This window comes from Thamnophis sirtalis, unplaced genomic scaffold, assembly GCF_051295495.1.
Source record: "Thamnophis sirtalis isolate CommonGarterSnake01/CBP01778 unplaced genomic scaffold, rThaSir2_p1.2 scaffold_2, whole genome shotgun sequence".
In the NCBI taxonomy this organism is placed as follows: Eukaryota; Metazoa; Chordata; class Lepidosauria; order Squamata; family Natricidae; genus Thamnophis; species Thamnophis sirtalis.
Genome location: NW_028261382.1, coordinates 41,260,184 through 41,284,853, shown reverse-complemented (window position 1 = coordinate 41,284,853; position 24,670 = coordinate 41,260,184). Strand labels below are relative to the sequence as shown.

At 48.0% G+C, this 24,670-nt stretch overlaps 2 protein-coding genes across 2 annotated transcripts; one reads left to right on the top strand and one right to left on the bottom strand.

Annotated features, from left to right (window-relative positions):
* Window positions 1-5,446: 5,446 nt before the first annotated feature.
* UBE2Q1 (ubiquitin conjugating enzyme E2 Q1) lies at window positions 5,447-14,597 on the top strand. The gene is made up of 13 exons (XM_087705088.1): window positions 5,447-5,625; window positions 6,924-7,028; window positions 7,139-7,243; window positions 7,851-7,901; window positions 9,577-9,717; window positions 10,076-10,160; window positions 10,273-10,333; window positions 10,933-11,023; window positions 11,116-11,174; window positions 11,815-11,863; window positions 11,967-12,062; window positions 12,551-12,617; window positions 13,852-14,597. The coding sequence occupies exons 3-13, from the start codon at window positions 7,214-7,216 to the stop codon at window positions 13,881-13,883; spliced, it is 762 nt and encodes a 253-aa protein (XP_087561214.1). The 5' UTR covers window positions 5,447-5,625; window positions 6,924-7,028; window positions 7,139-7,213; the 3' UTR covers window positions 13,884-14,597.
* A 2,395-nt stretch (window positions 14,598-16,992) lies between these two features.
* On the bottom strand, window positions 16,993-24,326 carry TDRD10 (tudor domain containing 10). Its single transcript, XM_014063970.2, is given in 12 exon segments — window positions 16,993-17,028; window positions 17,889-17,959; window positions 19,557-19,595; window positions 19,598-19,661; window positions 19,663-19,711; window positions 21,507-21,576; window positions 21,579-21,651; window positions 22,431-22,578; window positions 22,702-22,762; window positions 23,015-23,057; window positions 24,196-24,242; window positions 24,245-24,326. Coding segments are annotated over 12 exon segments (783 nt in total).
* Window positions 24,327-24,670: the final 344 nt, after the last annotated feature.

Below are 24,670 nucleotides of genomic sequence, written 5' to 3'. Positions count from 1 at the left end.
GGGTCCTCCTTCAGCAGCCCAGGCTCCAATGAGGCGGGTGGGTGGGTGGGTGGGTGGGTGAAGGGCAGGGAAAGGGGGCGTCTCCGCGGTGGGTGGGTGGGCGGGGGCGTCGCTCTTTGCAGTCTTCCCCCCCCCCCTTGCCAGCTTCTGTTCGATCGCGCCGCTGTCCGAGGTGCTGAAATCCAAAGCGGGGCGCATCTACTGCGCTCTCCGTGGTGCTGAAACGCCTCTGGGTGGGCTGCGCTGTGCAACGGTGGGCAGTGCCATGAGAATCCCCTCTCCTCCTTTTCTTCCTCCTCCTTTTCTTCTTCCTCCTCCTCTTTTCTTCTTCCCCCTCCTTTTCTTCTCCCTCCTCCTCTTCCTTTTCTTCTTCCCCCTCCTTTTCTTCTCCCTCCTCTTCCTCTTCCTCTTCTTCTTCCTTCTCTTCTTCCTCCTTTTTTCCTTCTTCCTCCTCTTCTTCCCCCTTTTTTCCTTCTTCCTCCTCTTCCTCCTTCTCCTCCTTTTCTTCTTCTTCTTCCTCCTCCTCTTTCTTTACCCCAATGCTCAGGAAAAAGGGAGGCCCGGTCGCCGCTCCTTAGACCCGCCGGTGCTTCTGGCTCTCCACATTAGGTATCGTCCCCAGGGCCCTGGCATCACCGTCTCCGTTTGACGCAGGCAAGGAAGATGCCCTCCCATTGGCCCAGGAAAGGGGCGGGGGAAACAGCTCCTTCTGCTGGCTTGCGGCAGGCCTGGTTGAATTCTCCCAAAGAGCTGGCCCGTGTCCTCTCCTGCCACGGGGAGGGAAGGCCTCAGGGAATCTCGGCTCCCTCGTGGATCTGGCGTTGTGGGAGTGGAGTAATCTCAAGGGAGACATGGGTGTCTTGAGTTAGCAGAGAGATTGAGATAATTCTATCCCACTCGTTCAAAGGCTGCAAGGCAAATCAGAGAGAATAGAATAGAATAAGAAATAGAAATAGGAGAATAGAATAAGAAATAGAATAGAAGAAATAGAAATAGAATAGAAGAAATAGAAATAGAATAAGGAATAGAATAGAATAAGGAATAGAATAGAATAGAATAGAATAAGAAATAGAAAAGAATAGAATAAGAAATAGAAATAGAATAGAAAGAAATAGAAATAGAATAGAAGAAATAGAAATACAATAGAAAAAGGAATAGAATAGAATAAGGAATAGAATAGAATAGAATAAGAAATAGGATAGGAGAATACAATAGAATAAGAAATAGAAATAGAATAGAATAAGAGAATAGAATAAGAGAATAGAATAAGAATAGAATAAGAGAATAGAATAAGAGAATAGAATAAGGAATAGAATAGAATAAGAAATAGAAATAGAATAGAAGAAATAGAAATAGAACAGAAAAAAGGAATAGAATAGAATAAGGAATAGAATGGAATGGAATAGAATAGAATAACAGAGCTGGAAGGGACCTTGGAGGTCTTCCAGTCCAACCCCCCACTCAAGCAGGAATACCATTTCAGACAAATAGTTATCCAACCTCTTCTTAAAGACTTCCAGTGTTGGGGCATTCCCAACTTCTGGAGGCAACTTCTGTTCCACTGGTTCATTGTTCTCACTGTCAGGAAATTTCTCCTCGATTCTAAGTTGCTTCTCTCCTTGATTAGTTTCCACCCATTGCTTCTTGTCCTGCCCTCAGGTGCTTTGGAGAATAGCTTGACTCCCTCTTCTTTGGGGCAGCCCCTGAGATATTGGAAGACTGCTATCATAGTCCTTCTTTTCACTAAACTAGACACACCCAGTTCCTGCAACCGTTCTTCGTATGTTTTAGCTTCCAGTCCCCTCATCCTCTTTGTCTCCCCCTTCGGGGTCTTTTTGTGTGGGGCAGAGTGGGGCAGAAATTCTGAGCTGGGGTCTGCTTTAGCCTCCTGGTGCTTTGGGCGAAGGCTGGAGGGAAGTGCCGCTGAAAATACTTTTCTTTCTTTCCTTCTTTCTTTTCTTTCTTTCTCTTTTCCCCTCATACCACACCACCGGCAGACAAAAAAACACAGTTCGTCTTAAAAGCATTTTGGGGCTCCCTACGGAGAGATGGAAGCTGCTAAAGGGGAAATGCCATTTACAGCATTTCCTTGAAAGAGTGCAGTGTGTAGAATTGAAGCCGATGGGCGGAATTAACCTGGGGGGGGGGGGGAGGGTTCAGGCGTTGGGAAGTTTTTTTTTTCTTTTCGTTTTTCAAGATTTGTTTATTTGAGCCTTCTCAAGTACAGAAAGTGGCTCTCGGTGACAAAACAGTGGTCAAATCAATTGCAATTGAACAATTGCAGCTTGCCACCTGAACAGCAATAGCAATAGCAGTTAGACTTATATACTGCTTCATAGGGCTTTCGGCCCTCTCTAAGCGGTTTACAGAGTCAGCATATCGCCCCCAACAACAATCCGGGTCCTCATTTTACCCACCTCGGAAGGATGGAAGGCTGAGTCAACCCTGAGCCGGTGAGATTTGAACAGCCGAACTGCAGAACTGCAGTCAGCTGAAGTAGCCTGCAGTGCTGCATTTAACCACTGTGCCACCTCGGCTGAAATTGTGGACGCTCCGTCACTGGAGGTTTTTAAGAAGAGACTAGGCAGGCATTTATCTGAAATAGTATAGGTTTTCCTGCTTGAGCAGGGGGTTGGACTAGAAGACCTCCAAGGTCCCTTCCAACTCCGTTATTCTAATTCTAATTCAAATCAAATAGATCTCCTCTAGGACTGACCGGTTGGATGGCCTTGCAGTCCAAGGGACTCAATGCAGGAGTCTTCTTCTCCAACACCAGAGTTCAAAGGCCTCCATTCTTTGGCGCTCGGCCTTCCTTGTGGTCCAACCTTCACAGCCATCCATTGCAAGTAGCAAAACCATAGTCTTGACTAGACGGACTTTTGATTGGCAGGGTGATGCCTCTGCTTTTTAGGATGCTGTCTAGATTTGCCATCGCTTTCCTCCCCAGGAGCGAGCGACTTTTAATTCCTTGGCTGCCGTCCCCATCTGCGGCGATCTTGGAGCCCAGGAAAATAAAATCTGTCCCTACCTCCATTTCTTCACTGCCTCTGTACTTTCTTACAAAAGTAGGCCATTTATGTTCAATTCAAACTTTACGCTTTTAACACTTTTCCTCCTTTTATGGACTTGAATCACAGAAGCGGGCTCAGAAATGGCTAAGAGTTGCTAAGAACTCATCAGATGAATGCTTATGAACTCGAAAAGCCCAAAGTGGGGATGGCTTGATGGGTTTGAAGATTTTTAAAACCCCGGGGTGGGGTGGGGGCTAAAGGGTTAGCCCCTCTCCCCAAAGCTGTCACCAGCAGCTGTTGCAATGCATTGAGTCCAGATGTTGAAAAAGCCAGTGGTGGTAATTTTCTCCCTCTTTTTTTAAAGTTACACAAGTGATTCAAAACTTAAAGTTAAGTTTTTCAGTACGTTTAAATATTAAATGCACAAACAGTGTGGCATCTGGGTGTCATTCATTTTGGTACCAAATAATAGTCCTGAGATTAACGATTTTGATAGCCTCAATTGCACTCATCATACTTCACATCATTATAATAACATTGTACATATAATGCAACCCTCTTTCAACTTCTGGTCCTTTCATCTACCTACTAATTGCAACATATATGTTGTATGTTACAAGGGACACGGTGGCTCAGGGGCTAAGACGCTGAGCTTGTTGATCAGAAAGGTCGGCAGTTTGGCGGGTTCGAATCCCTAGCACCACATAACGGAGGGAGCTCCTGTGACTTGTCCCAGCTTCCGCCAACCTAGCAGTTCGAAAGCATGTGAAAAAATGCAAGTAGAAAAATAGGGACCACCTTTGGTGGGAAGAGAACAGTGTTCCTTGTGCCTTTGAGTCATGTGAGCATTGAGTCATGCCAGCCACATGACCACGGAGACGTCTGGTTGGTAGCTCAACAGCTCAAGTCCTAACCAAGTGTTAAGGTAACGTTGGAGGATATAAACTGTTCCAAATAGTGTGGATTTTTGTAGTTGTTTATTATTATTATACAATTGTATCACAGCAGCCAGTTGTTTCGCCGGATTTGGCATTGGTTACTAGTCGGGCCCCACCCAGGGGCCTAGGACGTCGTAACGTATTTTCGTAAAATGCGTGCAGATCCAAGCAGTGCGGGCTTTTTGCATTTGACGGATGGGGATTTTGTCAATTTTTAACTGTTTTAAATGTAATTCCAGTGCTTTTGGAATAGCACCCAGTGTGCCAATTACCACTGGAATTACCACTGCTGGTTTGTGCCATAGTCGTTGAATTTCGATTTTTAAGTCCTGGTATTTTGCGATTTTTTCATGTTCCTTCTCGGCGACCCTGCTATCACCTGGTATTGCGATGTCTATGATTGCGACCTTATTTTTCTCAACCAGTGTGATGTCTGTGATTAATATTATTATTATTATACAATTGTATCACAGCGGCCAGTTGTTTTGCCGGATTTGGCATTGGTTACTAGTCGGGCCCCACCCAGGGGGTTGTTGTTGTTGTTGTTGTTGTTATTGCTGTTATTATGTTATTATTAATATCATTATTATTACATTATCATTATTGTTTTTTGTTGTTATATTATTACATTGTTGTTGTTTTTATTATTATTATTATGTTATTATTGTTATTATCATATTATTATTATGTTATGCTTTGTGTTATGTTAAGATGCTGTGTTTTGCATATTTGAATTTTTAAAGAATGGGAATTCCCGGTTGCATCCTACAATCCGTCAAACATGAGATGCAAATTATTTGGGTCCTCCACCACCCATTCCCCCCCCCCCCAGTCTTAATCTATAAAATATGGATAAATCCTGTGCCCAGTCAACACGATGTCTAATCTCAGACCAATTATGCATTTTCTTAAAAAAAAAAATCTATAAATATTTCAGGAGTTCATGAGATATAAAGCAACTGATCGCTGCTCCAAGATGAACAAATCCAGCTATTCCGCCCACATCCGGGAGGGGCCGCTGATAACAAGGCGCGGCCTTTCTTTCCCCGCGGATAGCCGCTCTCGGTGGTTGCCCGACGCCGGGGCCGCTCTACCTTCCCCACGTTGCGAGGCTTTAAGACGGGCGCCTCTATGGTCCCAAGATGGCGTCCGCTTTTCCGGGCCAGGGCCGGAAGTGGTGGTTTCCATGCCGACGGAGGCCGCGTAGTGAGAGAGAGAGAGCGAGAGAGAGAGCGGCCTAGTCGGGCCTACTCCCCTCAATCTGTCTCCATCCGGAGCTCCGCCTCTTCCTCCTCCTCCTCCCGCCTCCGGTTCGGGCTGCTGCGCGCGCCGCCCGGGTGTGGGCGCGGCGTGCGGCGTGGCGTCACTTCCGGCTGCGGGCCCTTCCCGGCCGCCATCTTGCGGTGTGGGGGGACGCGGGGGGCCCCGGCGGCGGCGGCGGGCCGCTCGATGGGACGATGCAGTGCGCGGGGCCGGGCGGGGCGGGGCCTGGCGGGACGGGCGGGGCGGGGCCGGGGCGCGCGCTGCTGAGGCGGGAGCTGCGGCTGCTCGAGTCCATCTTCCACCGCGGCCACGAGCGCTTCCGCATCGCCCGCGCCTGCCCGGACGAGCTGGGCTGCGAGTTCCTGCCCGGGCCGGCCGGGGGAGGGCCGGTCCGTATCCATGGCAACATCACGGTGAGGAGGGAGGGGGGGCTGTGGCTCCCAGGGGGGGCTGTGGGCGGGGCTTCGTCCCCCGGGAGGGAGGGGCTTCGGCGGAGGACTCCAGGCCCCATCGTCCCCGGCCAGGGAACTCCCTTGGACTATAGGTCCCATCACACCATTCCTTCCTTCCTTGGACTACAAATCCCATCACACCATTCCCTCCCCTCCCCTCACTTGGACTATAGGTCCCATCACACCATTCCCTCCTTCCTTGGACTACAGATCCCATCATACCATTCCCTCCCCTCCCTTCGACTATAGGTCCCATCCCATTATTCCCTCCTTCCTTGGACTACAGATCCCATCATACCATTCCCTCCCCTCCCTTCGACTATAGGTCCCATCCCATTATTCCCTCCTTCCTTGGACTACAGATCCCATCATACCATTCCCTCCCCTCCCTTGGACTATAGGTCCCATCCCATTATTCCCTCTTCCTTTGGACTACAGAGCCATCACACCATTCCCTCCCTCCCCTCCCTTGGACTATTGGTCCCACCCCATCAGCCCTTCCTCTCGGACTACACTTCCTGTCCCATCATCCCCACCCTCTCATCTCTCGGACTACAGGTCCCATGACAGTATCCCTTCCCTTCCCCTCTTGCACTACACTTCCCATCCGAGTATTTCCTCCTCCTCCCCTTCTCGAACTACACCTCCCAAGAGTCCAGCATCCCTTCCCTCCCTCCTTTGGACTACAGCTCCCATGCCAGTATCCCTTCTCTCTTGGACTACCCCTCCCATCTTGAAAGCCCCTCCCCTTTGTCCCTTAGACTACACTTCCCATGCTGCATCCTTTCCCCTCGTACTCCACCTCCCCTCCCTCCAATTACACCTCCCATCTCAGTATTTGCCCCTCCCTCCTCAGGAACTACAGATCCCATCCCGCCATCCCTTCCCTTCCTCCCTTGGACTATATCTCCCATCTCGAAACCCCTCCCGAGGATTACAACACCCATCCCGGCATCCCTCCTCTCTCGGACTCTACCTCCTGTCCTAGCATCCCTTCCCATCCTCGTTCGGACTACCGATCCCATGCCAGTATCCCTCCTCTCTTGGACTACCCCTCCCATCTTGAAACCCCCCTCCCTTTTGCCCCTTGGACTACACTTCCCATACCTCCATTCCTTCCCTCTCCCTTCAATTACACCCCCCACACCACCATCCTAGTATCCCTTCTGCAGCCCCCATCTCCCCATCCCAAGCATCCTCTTCGTCCTGCCCTCCCCCCCCCACGTGGCCTGGGACCTCATTTTCCTCCCCCCCCCCAGGAGGCCTATCCGGCGGTGCCCCCCATCTGGTCGGTGGAATCCGACGACCCCAATCTGGCTGCGGTTTTGGAGCGGCTGGCCGACGTAAAGAAGGGCAGCACGTTGGTAAGTGAGCAGGGGGGTGGTGGCATTTGGGGGTGGGGGGCATAAGTCTGGCTGGGAAAGGGGGAGGGTCTCCGCTGGATTTAACCCCCTCCGTCTACCCCCTCCCGCAGCTCCTGCAGCACCTGAAACGCATCATTTCTGACCTCTGCAAACTCTATAACCTTCCTCAGCATCCAGATGTGGAGATGCTGGACCAGCCCTTACCTGCTGAACAGGTGAGTCTTCCCCCCTCCCAATCCCCAAAGCCTCCCCCCATCTTAAAGCCAAGCTGGGAAGGGTCTTTGGCTCAGGATTTCAGCCATACTTCATCTCCGCAGCACACAGAGATAGTCCTCGATTCGTTTAGTGACCGTCCAAAGTCACAACAGCATTGGAAAAAAGTGACTTGACTTGGTTTTTCACGCTTAACGACTGTTAGAACCATCCCCGTGATGCTTGGCAGCCGGCTCGTATTTACGGCGGCTGCTGTGCCCCGGGGTCACATTGATCCCCTTTAGCGACTTTCCGACATTCGCTTAACGGCCCCCGTCGCTAATTTAACTGCAGCGATCCCCTTAACGGCCATGGCGAGAAAGGTTGCAAAATGGGACCCCCCCAAAAATTTCTCTTTTTAACGGTCTCGCTTAGCGATGGGAATGTCGGGCGTAAGTTGGAGGACGGCCCGGGCGATCGTCCCGTGGGGAGCCTTGAATTGGTAGGGAGATCCTGGCGGCTGAGCTTGAATCCATGGATCCCGTTGGGGGACCCATTTTCAAGAGATCTGCCGGAATGGGGATCCCTTCCTCCAGTTGCAGCTCTGAAATCTTTTCCATTTCTCCGTAGAGTACGCAGGAAGAAGTGTCCTCGGAAGAGGAAGACGAGGAAATGCCCGAGGTATCCGCTCCGTTTATGACCTTCATCCCCCCCTCCCCCCGAGATTCAAGGGTTTCCCCCAAATTTATCTCTATTTTATTTCTGTGTTTATTAAACCTATTAGCCACCCATCGTGTGTGCGTGTGCATATGTGTTTATGGTTATATATTATTGTCTTTTTGAGAGCAGACCCAAGAATTTCATTTGTTATTGTGTGCCAAAGTGTTTGCAGGAAAGAAAAGTGTCAATCAAGGTTAATTTATCATCTATCTATCTATCTATCTATCTATCTATCTATCTATCTATCTATCTATCTATCTCTATCTGTCTGCTGGGTGTATGTGTGTATCTATCTCTATATCTCATATTTGTCTGCCTGTCTATATCTTTCTGTCTATATCTATTTTCTCTAGTATTATTTCCTAATCTATATCTATCTAACTCTTGTCTGTCTGTCTGTCTGTCTATCTATCTATCTATCTATCTATCTATCTATCTATCTATCTAATCATCATTATATCTATCATCTCTATATCTATCATCTATCCATCTCTGTGTGTGTATCTACTTACCTATCATATCTATCGTCTGTCTGTCTGTCTGTCAAGCCAAGGTGGCGCAGTGGTTAAAAACAGCACTGCAGGCTACTGCTAGATCAGCAGGTCAGCGGTTCAAATCTCACCGGCTCAGGGTTGACTCAGCCTTCCATCCTTCCGAGGTGGGTAAAATGAGGACCCAGATTGTTGGGGGCAATATGCTGACTCTCTGTAAACCGCTTAGAGAGGCCTGAAAGGCCTATGAAGCGGTATATAAGTCTACTGCTATTGCTATTGCTATTGTCTGTCTACCTATCTATCTAATCATTATATCTATTATCTCTATATCTATCATCTATCCATCTCTGTGTGTGTGTATCTACCTACCTATCGTATCTTTCTATCATCTACCTATCTGTCTATCTAGCTAGCTACATAACCTAGCTATATCTGTCTGTCTGTCTATCTAATCATCATATCTATCATCTCTATATCTATCATCTAGCTATCCATCTCTGTGTGTGTATCTACCTACCTATCATATCTAGCTAGCTATCATCTATCTATCTATCTATCTATCTATCTATCTATCTATCTATCTATCTATCTATCTATCTATCTATCTATCTACATAACCTATCTATATCATCTGTCTATCCATCCTCTATCATTCTTTCCTAATCTATATCTATCTGTCTATCTAGACTGTATCTATCTCTGTCTTCTGTCTGTGTCTCTTATCTATCTATCTTCCAGTTATCTCTATCAATCAACCTTTTCCCCCAGAAAATAAGACCTACCTGGGAAATAAATCCTAACGTGATTTTTAAGGATGCTCGTAATATGAGCCCTACCCCCATAATAAGCCCTAGTTAAGGTTGCCAGCCAGATGGATGCATTCAGTACCATGTTTCCCCCAAAACAAGGCCTGAATGGGGAAAAAAGCCTCTTTTGGAGCAAAAATTAATATCAGACCCGGTCTTATTTTCAGGGAAACGCCGTCTGTCTGCCTATCATCTTGCCCCAGGGGTGACTGAGGGAGGGGAGGCTTGCAATGTTAAAAACCCTGCCTACTTTGAGCCAATCCTCCCACTGGAAGGGCTGACTCCCACCCTCCCTTTTCTCTCTCTCTCTCTTTCCCCTCCCATCCTCGCACCCAGGACACGGAGGAGCTGGACCACTACGAAATGAAGGAGGAAGAGCCGGTGGAAGGGAAGAAGGCGGAGGACGACGGGATCGGCAAGGAGAACTTGGCTATTCTTGAGAAAATCAAAAAGAATCAGAGGCAAGATTACTTAAATGTACGTGTCGCCTTGGGGGGGGGACATTAAGGGGAAGGAGGGAGGGAGTAGGCAGGACTCAATCTTGGGCATTCTGACACTTCCCTGTTGCACTGTGGGTAGTCCTCGGCTTATGACCATTCGTTTAGTGTCTGATCCAGCAGCCCTGGAAATGACTTAAAATTTGTCCTCCCGCTTAACGACTGGCCCTTGGAGGCCACAAAATGACCTCAGGGACCACCACCCCCACAAGTCTCCCTCCCTGCTCCTTCCTTGAACTGCCACTTTGGGGGGGCACTAAATGACCTCTGGGAGCACCCTTCCAATCGACCCCACGGGGATGATCCACAGCCCGCTCCTCTTTCTTCCCCCCTCTCAGGGAGCAGTGTCTGGCTCTGTGCAGGCCACTGACCGGCTGATGAAGGAACTCAGGGACATTTACCGATCGGCAAGTTTCAAAGGCGGTGAGTATCAGGGGGGGGCAGAGAGGAGGGGAGAGGGACTCCCTCGCTTGGGGGGGGGAGAGGGCGTCTTTGGCCTGCCCCTTAAGCTCATTTTCCTTGGCCCCCTCCCCAGGAAACTATGCAGTTGAACTCATGAACGACAGCCTCTACGACTGGAATGTGAAACTCCTGAAGTAAGTTCCTTATCTCGCTTCGTTTGTTCGCTCTATATGCCCATCCGTTGCCGGGTGAAAGCAACTCTGGGAGGCTCCTTACCGAGCGATAAATCCGCGGCTACCCTGAAAATAAGAGAGAACAAACACTGGTTGTCCTCGACGTACAATGGTCCATTTAGTGACTGTTCCTGAAAATGGACATTAAGTAGAGACCGCCGGAAGTCCTCGACTTACAATGATCCATTTAGTGACTGTTTGAAGCTATAACGGCATTGAAAAAAAGGGACACGTCCTTTTTTTCCACACGTAACGACAGTGGCAGCATCCCACATGATCCAAAATCAGACAGCCGGCAGCTGGCTCGTGTCTTATGACGGTTGCGGCGTCCCCGTGATCCCCTCTCGCGACCGCCTTGACGAGCAAAATCAGTGGGGAAAGCAGGCTCGGTTAACAACCGGGGTGACTAATTTAACAGCTGCAGCCATTCACTTAGCCACCACGTGGCTAGAAAGGTTGTAAAGTGGGACAAAAACTCACTCCACGACTGTCTCACTTAGCAACTGAAGCAATTAGCAATTCCGGACTCGTTCCGTTCAACCGTTTTTCTTCCCCCCCAGAGTGGACGAGGACAGCGCCTTGCACAGTGACCTTCAGATCCTGAAAGAGAAAGAAGGGGTGGATTTCATTCTCCTCAACTTCACGTTTAAGGTCAGTCCGGACGGACGGACGGATGGAGGGTGCGAAGGGAAGCGGCACCCCTTCTTGCTAAGTTCACCCCCCCCCCGCCCTTCTCGTTGCAGGATAACTTCCCCTTCGACCCCCCCTTCGTACGAGTGGTGTCGCCTGTGCTCTCAGGAGGGTGAGTCTCTCCCGTTGACCTCCCGTCGCCGGGAGGCTGGGAGTTCTAGTCCTGCCTGTCGGCGTGAAAAACCAGCTGGGTAATTTCGGGCCAGGTCCTCGCCCAGCCCAGCCCCCTTCCCAGGGTTGTTCGTTCAGAGAAGAGGAAGATTAAGTACGTTGAATGACTTAGGGAGGCGAGGTGGCGCAGTGGTTAGGGTGCAGTACTGCAGGCCACTTCAGCTGACTGCTATCTGCAGTTCGGCGGTTCAAATCTCACCGGCTCAAGGTTGACTCAGCCTTCCATCCTTCCGAGGTGGGTGAAATGAGGACCCAGACTGTGGGGGGCGATATGCTGACTCTGTAAACCGCTTAGAGAGGGCTGAAAGCCCCATGAAGCGGTATATAAGTCTAATTCCTATTGCTATTATTAAAAATATCCAGGTGGGGGATAAATACAAATAAATGAATAATTCAAAGGTGTTTCGTCTCCAGTCTTGTGCCTATAAAATCAGGCTGGGAATCATCGATCATTTTCTTTAATCGTTAAATCCGCTTGGTTCTTTTTAAGTTGGGAACCATGGATTTATCTTTCTCTTTTTCTCTTTCTTTCTCTCTCTCTCTCTCTCTCTCTCTCTCTTTCTTTCTTTCTTTCTCTCCAGGTACGTCTTGGGTGGAGGGGCCATCTGCATGGAGCTTCTGACCAAGCAGGTGAGCAAGGCAGGGGGGGCGTCCAGGCCTCTGGTGGGGGTCCCGGGAGGTCGGCTTCTGCCGCTGACCAGGACGGACTAACCCCGGCCTTTCCCCTCCGCAGGGCTGGAGCAGCGCCTACTCGGTGGAATCTGTCATCATGCAGATCAGCGCCACCCTGGTGAAAGGCAAAGCCAGGGTCCAGTTTGGGGCAAACAAGGTAAGGGATGGTGGGGCGGCCTCCTTCCTTCCTTCCTCCTCCTTTCCTTCCTTCCTTCCTTTTCAAACTTCTTCCTTCCTTCCCTCCATACCCTCCTGCCTGCCTTCCTTTCCTCCTGCTTCCTTCTCTCCCTCCTTCCTTCCTTTTCAAACTTCTTCCTTCCTTCCCTCCCTCCTTCCTTCCTTTTCAAACTTCTTCCTTCCTTCCTTCCCTCCCTCCTTCCTTCCTTTTCGAACTTCTTCCTTCCTTCCTTCCCTCCTTCTTTCCTTCCTTCCTTTTCGAACTTCTTCCTTCCCTCCCTCCGTACCCTCCTGCCTGCCTTCCCTCCTCCTGCCTTCCTTCTCTCCCTCCTTCCTTCCTTTTCAAACTTCTTCCTTCCCTCCCTCCACACCCTCCTTCCTTCCTTCCCTCCATACCCTCCTGCCTGCCTTCCCTTCCTCCTGCTTCCTTCTCTCCCCCGAAAATCTCTCCCTTCTCTTCCCCCGCAGAACCAGTACAGCTTGACAAGAGCCCAGCAGTCCTACAAATCCCTCGTCCAGATCCACGAGAAGAACGGTAAGGCCCAGCTCCACAACTGTCACGGGGACGGCCGTACGTCGAGGACCACATGTATCCCCCCAAAAAAACCCACCCCTTAGTCAGAAATTTCCTGACAGTGAGAACAATTAACCAGTGGAATAACTTGACTCCAGAAGTTGTGAATGCTCCAATACTGGAGGTTTTTAAGAAGATGTTGGATAACCATTTGTCTGAAGTGCTGTAGGGTTTCCTGCCTGAGCAGGGGGTTTGACTAGAAGACCTCCAAGGATCCCTTCCAACTCTTATTCTATTCTATACTATTCTATATCTCCAAGGTCTATTCCAGCCCTGTGATTCTGTGATCTTGGGCAGAGGTTGGACTAGAAGACCTCCAAGGTCCCTTCCAACTCTGTTATTCTGGTTTCCTTCTTTCCTTCCTTCCTTCCTCCTTTCCTTCCTTCCTTCAGTTTTTAAAGAAGTAACTGGACAACCATTTGTCTGAAGTGGTGTAGGGTTTCCTGACCAAGCGGGGCTGGACTAGAAGACCTCCCAGAGTCCCTTCCAACTCTGTTATTCTGTTTTCCTTCCTTCCTTCCTTCCTTCCTTCCTTCCTTCCTTCCTTCCTTCCTTCCTTCCTTCCTTCCTTCAGTTTTTAAAGAAGTGACTGGACAACCATTTGTCTGAAGTGGTGTAGAGTTTCCTGACCAAACGGGGTTGGACTAGAAGACCTCCCAGGGTCCCTTCCAACTCTGCTTATTCTATCCTATCCTATTCTATACCTCCAAGGTCTCTTCCAGCCCTGTGATTCTGTGATCTGGGGCAGAGGTTGGACTAGAAGACCTCCAAGGTCCCTTCCAACTCTGTTATTCTGGTTTCCTTCCTTCCTTCCTTCCTTCCTTCCTTCCTTCCTTCCTTCCTTCCTTCCTTCCTTCCTTCCTTCCTTCCTTCCTTCCTTCCTTCAGTTTTTAAAGAAGAGACTGGACAACTTTTTTTTCTGAAACGGTATAGGGTTTCCTGACCAAGCAGGGGGTTGGACTAGAAGACCTCCAAGGTCCCTTCCAACCCCACGAGCCTATAATCTTGTGCTAGATTATAGAATACCTCTACGTTCCCTTGCAGCCCTGGGACTCTATGATCTTGGGCAAGGGGGGGGGTGTTGGGGTTGGACTAGAAGGCCTCCCGGGCTCCCTTCCAACTGTGCTTATTCTATCTCCGGCCACGTCGGCCTTTTTCCTAAAGCCCTCTTTTCTTTCGCTCCCTCCTTTCCCAGGCTGGTACACGCCCCCCAAGGAAGACGGCTAGCCACGGCGCCCGACGGAACCGGACTCCACCTCCTCCTCCTCCTTCGCACCCCATCCCGCTCCGGACCCCCCTCCTCCTCCTCGCTGGACGCTGCTGCGCAAGGACATTTTTTGTTCCCCCTCCCTCGGACTCCTTCGCCAGCTCGGTGGCAGAGCTGCACCGATCGCCCGTGGGGGGGCGGGCTCCTTATAAACAATCGTCGTGAGCAGCCCCCCCCCCCCATTCTTGGACCCTCGCTGGCCGGCGATCGGCTCCCCCCCCCCTCCTCGCTCTTATTAAACAGGGGGGAGGGAAGAATGGAAAAAAAAAACACACACACACACAGACACGCAAACCCACACGCACCTAAAATGAATTTTTTTTTCTCTTCTCTTCTTCTTCTGCCCGGCGGCTTCTGCAGTTTTTCTGCTGTAGTTCTAAGAAAACACACCGGGGGGATAAAAAGAAAGAAATATGGGCCTCTTCCTTCCGCGCTGGATTTAATTTATTTTCTTATTTTCATGTACACCACTTTCTCCCCCTCCTCCTCCTCTTCTCCTCCCCTTCTCCTCCCCCTCCCTTCCTTCCTTCCTTCCTTCCCTCCTTCCTTCCTTCCTTCCTTCCTTATTTTTCATTTCTTCTTCTTTTTTTTTTGGTTACAGTGTATGATGGATGTCTATGGGGAAAAAACAAAAATATGTATCTTTGGAGAACAATTACATTTGTTAATTTCAAGGGGGTGGTCTGGCTGTCCCTCTGTCCGGGGTGTGGGTGTGGGGGAAGCGGGGCGAGGACGGCGGGTTCTGGGAGCGTCGTCGTCGTCGCAGGAAAATAACCCAAGCGATAAATTTTTATCTTCCGCCAGTTTCTTGGCTGGCAAAATATTGCCCGAAATGTAAAAGCTTCCAATTTCAGCAGAGAACTCTCTTATTTTGCGACTCTTGCCAAGGATTTTGTTTTTCCCCCTTCTCTGGGATCTTTTATGAGTGGTCCTCGCTTAAGGACGGCAAGAGAGCCTGGGATTTTGAAGGGTGAGCCGTTGTAGTCCTTAAGCAAGTGGTCCTCGCTTAATGACCCTAAGAGAGCCTGGGATTTTGGAGGGTGAGCCGTTGCAGTCCTTAAGCAAGTGGTCCTCGCTTAAGGACGCCAAGAGAGCCTGGGATTTTGGAGGGTGAGCCGTTGCAGTCCTTAAGCAAGTGGTCCTCGCTTAATGACCCCAAGAGAGCCTGGGATTTTGGAGAGTGAGCCGTTGTAGTCCTTAAGCGGGACATGCGGTGGCCCGACTTTTTATTTTGGGACTGTTTTTACCAGGGTTGTAAAGTGAGTCTTTTGAATGGCGCGGTGGCCTAGAGGTGGAGCTCTCCCCTCCCCATCACGAGGCTGTGAATTCGAACCTAGGTAGAGTCAGATATTTCTCTCCCTGAGAATATATCTGCTGGACAAAACTCCGCTCTGGCGACACGAAAGGCATCCGGCCAGTAATACTTCTAGCTCCATTCACTTGCCTGGACTTCACCCTACAAGGGATTATGGGGTTGTTAAAAGACGGTAAGTGAACTGTTGCAAGTCGAGAACTAGTTGTCACTTTGCCGTTGTTAAATCGAGTTGTGAAGCAGATCGATTGTCCCGAATAGGTGTGTTAAACTTGGCAAAAATAACACTCGCTTGGCTGGTTGTAAAATGCAGTTTGTGACCAGAGAGGGAACGGTCGTAACTTCCAGGGCGGATTCTAAGTAACTTTTATTCTAGCGTGGAACCGTTGTGAAACAGCCGGTCACTAAGTGAGAAATTCGTGCACGCCTTCTCAAGATAACGGGAATTTAAATTGTCGGCGAGACACAAAACTTGAAAAGCAAAAAACGGGTCAAAATTACCCCGGGTTGCGTTAGATTCCTCGCTTCAAATCCCCCGTCCAAAAATCGGGTGCAGAAAAAGGAGAATCTGGTGTGAGCTAGAAAATCCCCCCCAAAACAGACACGAAGACCGGTCTGTTTCAACCATCCACGCAGGTGGTGTGATCCTATTTCCCAGCCAAGAATTTGTGACTTCTCCATCCTACTTTGCAAAAACGCTGGCGAAGAACCTTTGAGGCCAAAAAAGTCAGATTAAATCCTGGCCAAATAAATTTTGAAAAAGCCACATTAAATCTGCAGCAGCCCCCAAGCGGGGAGGATCTGGGGAATCTTTCCAGATTTAATCAATTTGTTTGTAAAAAGGATCCAGTTTTGTTGAGCCTTTTATCGTATACATGAACGGCCCTCGTATACCTGTTGATAAAATTTAATTCAAGAAGCAAAATAAAACAATAAACCCCTTAGCTACTTTCCCTGAGTCGAGGCTGGTCTTGAACTCTTGAGGACTAGAACCTTGACCCACCCCACCCCCAAATCTAGCTCGCTCCAGAGAATGCAAAATAAGACTTATTGACTCTAGCATTTTACACCTATCCCAGATTTGAAGTCGCCTAATCTGTTCAGACGAATCTTTTTTTTTAAAAAAGATTCAAGATAATCTTCGTAGCAAAGACACCTTTTTATCAGAATTTTAAAAAATTAAATCTGGCCTCAGAGCCGAGTAAAAATTAAGTCAATAGTTTTTTCCAATTCAGAGCAGGGGGGTCTCCTAAAATAACCCCCATTTTTCCCAAGAAAAGAAAGCAAAACTTAAAAAAAAAACAGCTTTATTTTCCTATTAATTTTAATCTTGAGTTAGCATAAAGCAAATTTTTTTTATAAAGGAAAAGGAAGACGCCAATTTGTGCACCGAGTTAGCATTTTAATCCATTAATAGCAATAACAAAACTCAAAGGAGAAGGGTGCAACTCAACAGCTCGGCTAAAATACAAATTTATGTAATTTTCCCCACTCTCCCCCCCCCTTACACATCTTGCACAATTCCCAGCTGTCACAAGACATCAAATACAGTAGGAAAAAAATAACATTTCCCCCCCTTTTCCAGCACAAAGTTATAAAGCCTCAACGAAGGAACGGAATCGATATTCCCCCCAAAATGTAAACCAACTTTTAAACATCCTAAAACTTTTTCACAACTTTCTCTCTCCCCACAAGAAAACCGGATGCACTTCAAGCTTGCTAGGAAGGCGGAGAAACTTCACAACTCCACAACTTCTTTAGCCTGTTTTGACCACGAACTTTAAAATGTGCGGCTGTAAAAGGAGTAAAGAAAAAAGAAAAAAAGATCCTGTTAAATAGTTTACACGTTGTGTGTTACATCACACCATTGTTGCGCTGGTTTTATATCTGGCTGAGTGTTATAGTTTTATAAATAGAAGATTTAACTTTGGGGGGGAAAATTTAGCCGAATGGATTGTGGAATACAGCTGTGCATTATTTTTTGCAGTGATTTTGACTTGGTTTTAAGCTTCTAGTCCTCATTAAGATTGGTTTGTTTTTTTTAATTTGATTGTACCACTGTATTATTTGCATAGGACAATTGTAAGTTTTCTTTGCAGGCCCATTGAGATAACAACCCAGCCTTTTTACGCAGGTAGACACACACACACTCACAAAACAATCCACCAATTGTTGTGTTGGCAAGCGCCAAGAAAATGGGGTGCGTACTTCCGAATTGCTGTAAAAACCCGCACAAAACCGATTCAGCAAAACACAGGCCGGCTGTGAAATGCGATCGACAAGCCAGGATTCCAGAAGGAAGCTTATCTCAGATCAAACTTGGGTTTTCTTTGATACTGGCTGGCCCCGTTTGCAGAAATGTTATATATTTTTTATTTCCAACGCCGTTTTCGGTTTGCCGCTTTGAAACAAGCCAGGATTTGTAATCTTGAAAACCAAAAAATTTACAATCCTGGTTTACGGAGACCAGAGTTGGGCTTGCTTCAGGCCACCCAATGAAGCAGTTGTTATTTTAAGGGTGCCTTTTATTTCCTTTAATCCAGAAATTCTCCCAGCCATCAAAATCAGACTTCTAAACAACTTTAGCTTTCTTCTCTGGGTGAAAACAAAAATAAATATATGTATATATATATATATATATATCCCGGTTTACCTCCCATTGAGAAGGTCCTTTCAAGGTTCCTACCAGGATTTGTCGTCGGATGTCTTGTGGGGGGAAAACACCTGCAAAACCCAGGGGGGAAAAAATCCTCTTTAAATTGATTCCCCCCCAAAAGGAACATTTTATCCCATTTCTCAAAGCTGCTAAAAAGCAGTAAAACATCTCCAAAAGCAGGGTTTTCAATCGTAGCAACTTGAAGGGCAGTGGGCTTCGACTCCCAGAATCCCCCCAGTTTGCATGCTTTAAGAGGGGTGGGCTTCCACTCCCAGAATCCCCCAGTTTGCATGCTTTAAGAGGGGTGGGCTTCCACTCCCAGAATCCCCCAGTTTGCATGCTTTAAGAGGGGTGGGCTTCCACTCCCAGAATCCCCCCTTTGCATGCTTTAAGAGGGGTGGGCTTCCACTCCCAGAATCCCCCACTTTGCATGCTTTAAGAGGGGTGGGCTTCAACCCCCAGAATCCCCCAGTTTGCATCTTTTAAGAGGGGTGGGCTTCGACTCCCACAATCCCCCAGTTTGCATGTTTTAAGAGGGACGGACTTCAACTCCCAGAATCCCCCAGTTTGGCATGCTTTAAGAGGGATGGACTTCAACTCCCAGAATCCCCCAGTTTGCATGCTTTAAGAGGGGTGGGCTTCCACCCCCAGAATCCCCCAGTTTGCATGCTTTAAGAGGGGTGGGCTTCAACTCCCAGAATCCCCCAGTTGCATGCTTTAAGAGGGGTGGGCTTCCACTCCCAGAATCCCCCAGTTTGCATGCTTTAAGAGGGGTGGACTTCAACTCCCAGAATCCCCCAGCCAGCATGCTTTAAGAGGGGTGGGCTTCCATTCCCAGAATCCCCCAGTTTGCATGTTTTAAGAGGGGTGGGCTTCGACCCCCAGAATCCCCCAGTTTGCATGCTTTAAGAGGGGTGGGCTTCGACCCCCAGAATCCCCCAGTTTGCATGCTTTAAGAGGGGTGGGCTTCGACCCCCAGAATCCCCCAGTTTGCATGCTTTAAGAGGGGTGGGCTTCAACCCCCAGAATCCCCCAGTTTGCATGCTTTAAGAGGGGTGGGCTTCGACCCCCAGAATCCCCCAGTTTGCATGCTTTAAGAGGGGTGGGCTTCGACCCCCAGAATCCCCCAGTTTGCATGCTTTAAGAGGGGTGGGCTTCGACCCCCAGAATCCCCCAGTTTGCATGCTTTAAGAGGGACGGACTTCAACTCCCAGAATCCACCCAGTTTTGCATGCTTTAAGAGGGACGGACTTCAACTCCCAGAATCCACCCAGTTTGCATGCTTTAAGAGGGGTGGGCTTCGACCCCCAGAATCCCCCAGTTTGCATGCTTAAGAGGGGTGGGCTTCAACCCCAGAATCCCCCAGTTTGCATGTTTTAAGAGGGTGGGCTTCGACCCCAGAATCCCCCAGTTTGCATGCTTTAAGAGGGGTGGGCTTCAACCCCCAGAATCCCCCAGTTTACATGTTTTAAGAGGGGTGGGCTTCGACCCCCAGAATCCCCCAGTTTGCATACTTTAAGAGGGGTGGCCTTCAATTCCCAGAATCCCCCCAGTTTTCATGCTTTAAGAGGGACGGACTTCAACCCCCAGAATCCCCCAGTTTGCATGCTTTAAGAGGGGTGGGCTTCAACCCCCAGAATCCCCCAGCCAGCCAGCCTGACTGACCTTCGTCCAGCATGAAGGGCTGAGCCAGAGGGCGGATTTCCAGAATTGCTCCCCGTCCAGCTTGCGTAGCGAGTTCAAGGGGACGCTGGCGCAGCGGCCGAAGTCCCAGAAAGAAGACCACGCCCAGGTCGCCCAGGGGCTCCAGCACCCAGCATCTGGGGGGGCAAAGAGGGGGGGGGTAGAGAAAGAGAGTGCCAAATTTCTCAATCCTTCCTTTCTTTCACCCCTCTCTTTCTTTCGTTTCCTTCCCTTCCTTTTGCTTCCTTCCTCTTCTATTTCTGCTTCCTTGCTTGCTTGCTCCCTCCTTCCCTCTCTCCCTGCCCCCTCTTCCTTTTCTATTCCTTCCTTCCTTCCTTCCCTCTTCTATTTTTCCTTCCTCGATTGCTTGATCCCTCCTTCCCTCTCCCTGCCTCTTTTTCTTCCCTCTTTCCCTCCCTCCTTTTCCTTTCTTCCTCCTTTCCTATCCTATTCTTCCTCCCATTTCTCCCTCCCTCCTCTATTTTTCCCTTCCTTCCCCGCTCCCTTATTCCACCTCTCCCTCCTTTTCCTTCCTTGCTTCCTCTGTTTCCTTCCTTCCCTCCCTATTTTTCTGTCGCTTCTTTCTTTCCTCTTCTATTTTTCCTACCTTGCTTGCTTGATCCCTTCTTCCCTTTCTCCCTGCCTCCTCTTCCTTTTCTATTTTTTTCTTCCTTTCCTCTTGTATTTTTGCTTGCTCCCTTATTCCCTCCCTCCCTCCCTCCTTTTCCTTCCTTGCTACCTCTGTTTTTCCTTCCTTCCCTCCTCCCTCCCTCCTGTTTTTTCCTTCCTTCCTTGCTCCCTTATTCCACCTCTCCCTCCTTTCTCCTTCCTTGCTTCCTCTTTGTTTCCTTCCTTCCCTCCTCCCTATTTTTCTTTCTTCCCTCTTATATTTTTCCTACCTTGCTTGCTTGATCCCTTCTTCCTTCTCCCTGCCTCTTCCCTCTTTCCCTCCCTCCTTTTTCCCTCCTTTCCATTTCTGTTCTTCCTTCTATTGTTTCCTTCCTTTTTGTTTGCTTCCTTCCTCTTCTTCTATTTCTTCAATCCTTGCTTGCTTGCTCCCTTCTTCCCTCTCTCCCTGCCTCCTCTTCCTTTTCTATTTTTTCCTTCCTTTCCTCTTGTATTCTTCCTTCCTCGATTGCTTGCTCCCTTATTCCCTCCCTCCTTCTCCTTCCTTGCTTCCTCTCTGTTTCCTTCCTTCCCTCCCTATTTTTCTTTCCCTTCTTTCTTTCCTCTTCTATTTTTCCTACCTTGCTCGCTTGATCCCTTCTTCCCTCTCCCTGCCTCTTCCCTCTTTCCCTCCCTCCTTTTTCCCTCCTTTCCATTTCTATTCTTCCTTCTATTGTTTCCTTCCTTTTTTGCTTCCTTTCCTCTTCTATTTCTCCTTTCCTTGCTTGCTTGCTCCCTTCTTCCCTCTCTCCCTGCCTCCTCTTCCTTTTCTATTTTTTCCTTCCTTTCCTCTTGTATTCTTCCTTCCTCGATTGCTTGCTCCCTTATTCCCTCCCTCCTTCTCCTTCCTTGCTTCCTCTCTGTTTCCTTCCTTCCCTCCCTATTTTTCTTTCCCTTCTTTCTTTCCTCTTCTATTTTTCCTACCTTGCTTGCTTGATCCCTTCTTCCCTCTTTCCCTCCCTACTTTTTCCCTCCTTTCCATTTCTATTCTTCCTTCTATTGTTTCCTTCCTTTTTTTGCTTCCTTTCCTCTTCTATTTCTTCTATCCTTGCTTGCTTGCTCCCTTCTTCCCTCTCTCCCTGCCTCCTCTTCCTTTTCTATTTTTTCCTTCCTTTCCTCTTGTATTCTTCCTTCCTCGATTGCTTGCTCCCTTATTCCCTCCCTCCTTTTCCTTCCTTCCTTCCCTCCTCCCTCCCTCCTCTGTTTTTTCCTTCCCTCTCTCCTTCCCTAGGGCCGGTTCCCCAAATGGGGCAGGGTCTCCCTCACCTGTTCCAGGCGCTGCCCCCATCCCCGATGTCGCACTGGGCCAGGCACCGCGTCCCCCTCTGGACCTCCCTTTGGCCAGGAAGCCCAGGCCGCACTCGGCCTTGGCCAAAGCCGTGAAGAGTTTCTCCATGGATTTGCAGCATTCCTGCAGGTTCAAAAGATAAACCCCGCCCCCAAAGGATTGCAGCCTCTAAAATCAGCAGCACAAATCAAGTTTCTAGTCCTCGTGAGGCTTAGAATCGGTGCCGTTGCTCCCCAGCAGCACGAATCATGTTTCTAGCCCTCATGAAGCTTAGAAATGGTACCGCTGCTCTCGTGAAGTTTACAAACAGTGCCGCTCTTCCCCAGTGGCACAAATCAAGTTTCTAGCCCTTATGAGGCTTAGAAATGGTACCACTGCTCCCCAAGTAGCACGAATCACGTTTCTAGCCCTAGCGAGGCTTAGAAACAGTCCCGCTCTTCCCCAGAGGCACGAATCAAGTTTCTAGCCCTTATGAAGCTTAGAAATGGTATCGCTGCTCCCCAAGTAGCACGAATCAAGTTTCTAGCCCTCATGAGGCTTAGAAATGGTATCGCTGCTCCCCAAGTAGCACGAATCAAGTTTCTAGCCCTCATGAGGCTTAGAAACAGTGCTGCTGTTCCCCAGAGGCACAAATCATGTTTCTAGCCCTTATGAGGCTTAGAATCAGTGCCGCTGCTCCCCAAGTAGCATGAATCACATTTCTAGTCCTCGTGAGGCTTAGTAATAGTGCTGCTGTTCCCCAGAGGCACAAATCAAGTTTCTAGCCCTTATGAGGCTTAGAAATGGTGCTGCTGCTCCCCAGCACCACAAATCAAGTTGCTAGCCCTCGTGAGGCTTAGAACTGGCGTCCCAATCTACAGAGGGGGAATCCCTCAGGCTAGGAATATCGGGGTGGCTCAAACCTCATTGAGGACGATGGCCCAGAAGTACGGCATCAGCGGAAGCGTGTCCGTCACCAAAAGCCCCACCTCCCCCGTCGCGGAGACCACGGAACGGAGCCACGTGGCGTCTCCGAAGCAGCTGTTCAGCATGTGGGAGAGAAACGAACTCCTAAAAGGAAATAAAGAGAGAAGCCGAAGGAGAAGGAAAGAGAGCGGAGACCCCTTGAGGTCATCTAGAAGGAAACCACCCTCCCCTCCCCACACGTTTTCTCCTCCTCGTGTTTGCACGTACCTCATTTCCATGGGGACAACATAGTCGACTCTCTGATTTACAGGGGAGATGTGGGTGCCACCTTTGAGAGGTTTTTTAAAAAAAATAAAATAAAAGCAAATTTGAGCCTCGATGCCAGCAAGGCTAAACCGCCACGTAAATCGCAATCCAGAAAAATCAAGCTTTTGCCCCGAAGCCTGATTTTCTTAAAACGGCATTTAAAAAAACCCCAAATTAATTAAAAACTGGGTACGAGGCTGCCTCCCACGGAGGCTTTGACCAGGATGGAAATTAAAAATAATAAGAAGAATAGAACAAGATGCTGATCTCGTACCGTTGGTCAATCCACCTTCGCTGGCGGGGATCACTTCTAAACCCTACCCAAGGGGGGAGAAAGTGACATTTGTAAGGGAATAAATCCAGATTTACTGGGTTTCAATTGCACTGAAAGTTTAAACAGAATTCATGTTTAACACAGCAAGCCCACATGATAGATAGATATGATAGAGATTGGATAGATAGAGACAGATAGACAGATAGATAGATATGATAGAGATAGATATGAGATTATATATAAATAGATATGATAGAGATTAGATAGATGATAGATATGCTAGAGATATATGATAGAGATTATAGATAGATATTAGAGATTAGATATAGATGATAGATAGATAGATAGATAGATAGATAGATAGATAGATACATAGATGATAGATTAGATAGATAAATAAGATAGATATTTAGAAAGATAGATAGATAGATAGAGATAGAGATAGATAGATAGATAGATAGATAGATGATAGATTAGATAAGATAGATAGATATGATATAGATAGATATGATATGATAGATTATACATAGATATGATAGAGATTATAGATAGATATAATAGAGATTAGATAGATAGATAGATAGATAGATAGATAGATAGATAGATAGATAGATAGATGATAGATAGATTTGATAGATATGATAGATAGATAGATAGATATGATAGAGAGAGAGAGAGAGAGAGATATAGATAGATAGATAAATAGATGATAGATACGATAGAGATAGATAAATAGATAGATAGTTAGATAGAAAGATAGATAGATAGAGATGATAGATAGATAGATGATAGATAGATAGATAGATAGATAGATAGATAGATAGATAGATAGATAGATAGATAGATCTATCTTTCCCCCCCTCAATATTAAAATTTAACTGTTAAAATTGTGCACAATTTTACACAGTAAGTGTGTAAAACGGTAATAAGTCACTTTTTGGAGGTCGTAAGTGTGAAAAACGATCCTCTTTTTTCAGTGCTGTCGGAACTTTGGTTAATAAATGGACTGTCGTAAGTCGAGCACTTTCTGTAAATCTGTTTTAAAAAAATTCTGAAAATCGTATTTTTGGCGGGGAGGAAAGTAGGCTCTAAGAGGAGGTGAGTTTTGGAGGCGACATACATTTCCCACGTAAGCATGCTGGCTAATCCGTGATAGGGATAAACCATGAATCGTGGTTTACCGGCATCGGAGTGCTGGTTTTCGGAACCTCGTGGGTTTTACGGTTTCCATAAACGAGACGGACATCGGTCGGCCTTTCACAAAGTATCCGTTCAAAAGCTGGATTGCTAATTTTGCGGCTTCCAGGGACATCAATTCCAGAAATGCAAAACTACGGTGGAAAAAAAAGGTAGAAACTTAAACCAAGATCCTTCTGGTCCAACTGGACACCCTTAATAGAGACAACGCCCATCGTCCCCAATGCCCATCGTCCCCAGCCCCCTTGAGCTACCAAAGGACATCTGAGAGCGAAGACCTAAGTTTCTTGGGAAAATCAGCTCCTCCTGTAGCTGCCTGGCCTACCTCGCAGGGCTGTTGTGACAAGCAGGGAAGAAAGATTAACTAAAACAGGCCATCCTCGACAGCTATGACCCCAATCGGGAACGGAATTGCTGTCGCTAAGCAAGGGGGTTGGTTAAAAGAGCCGTGTCCAAATT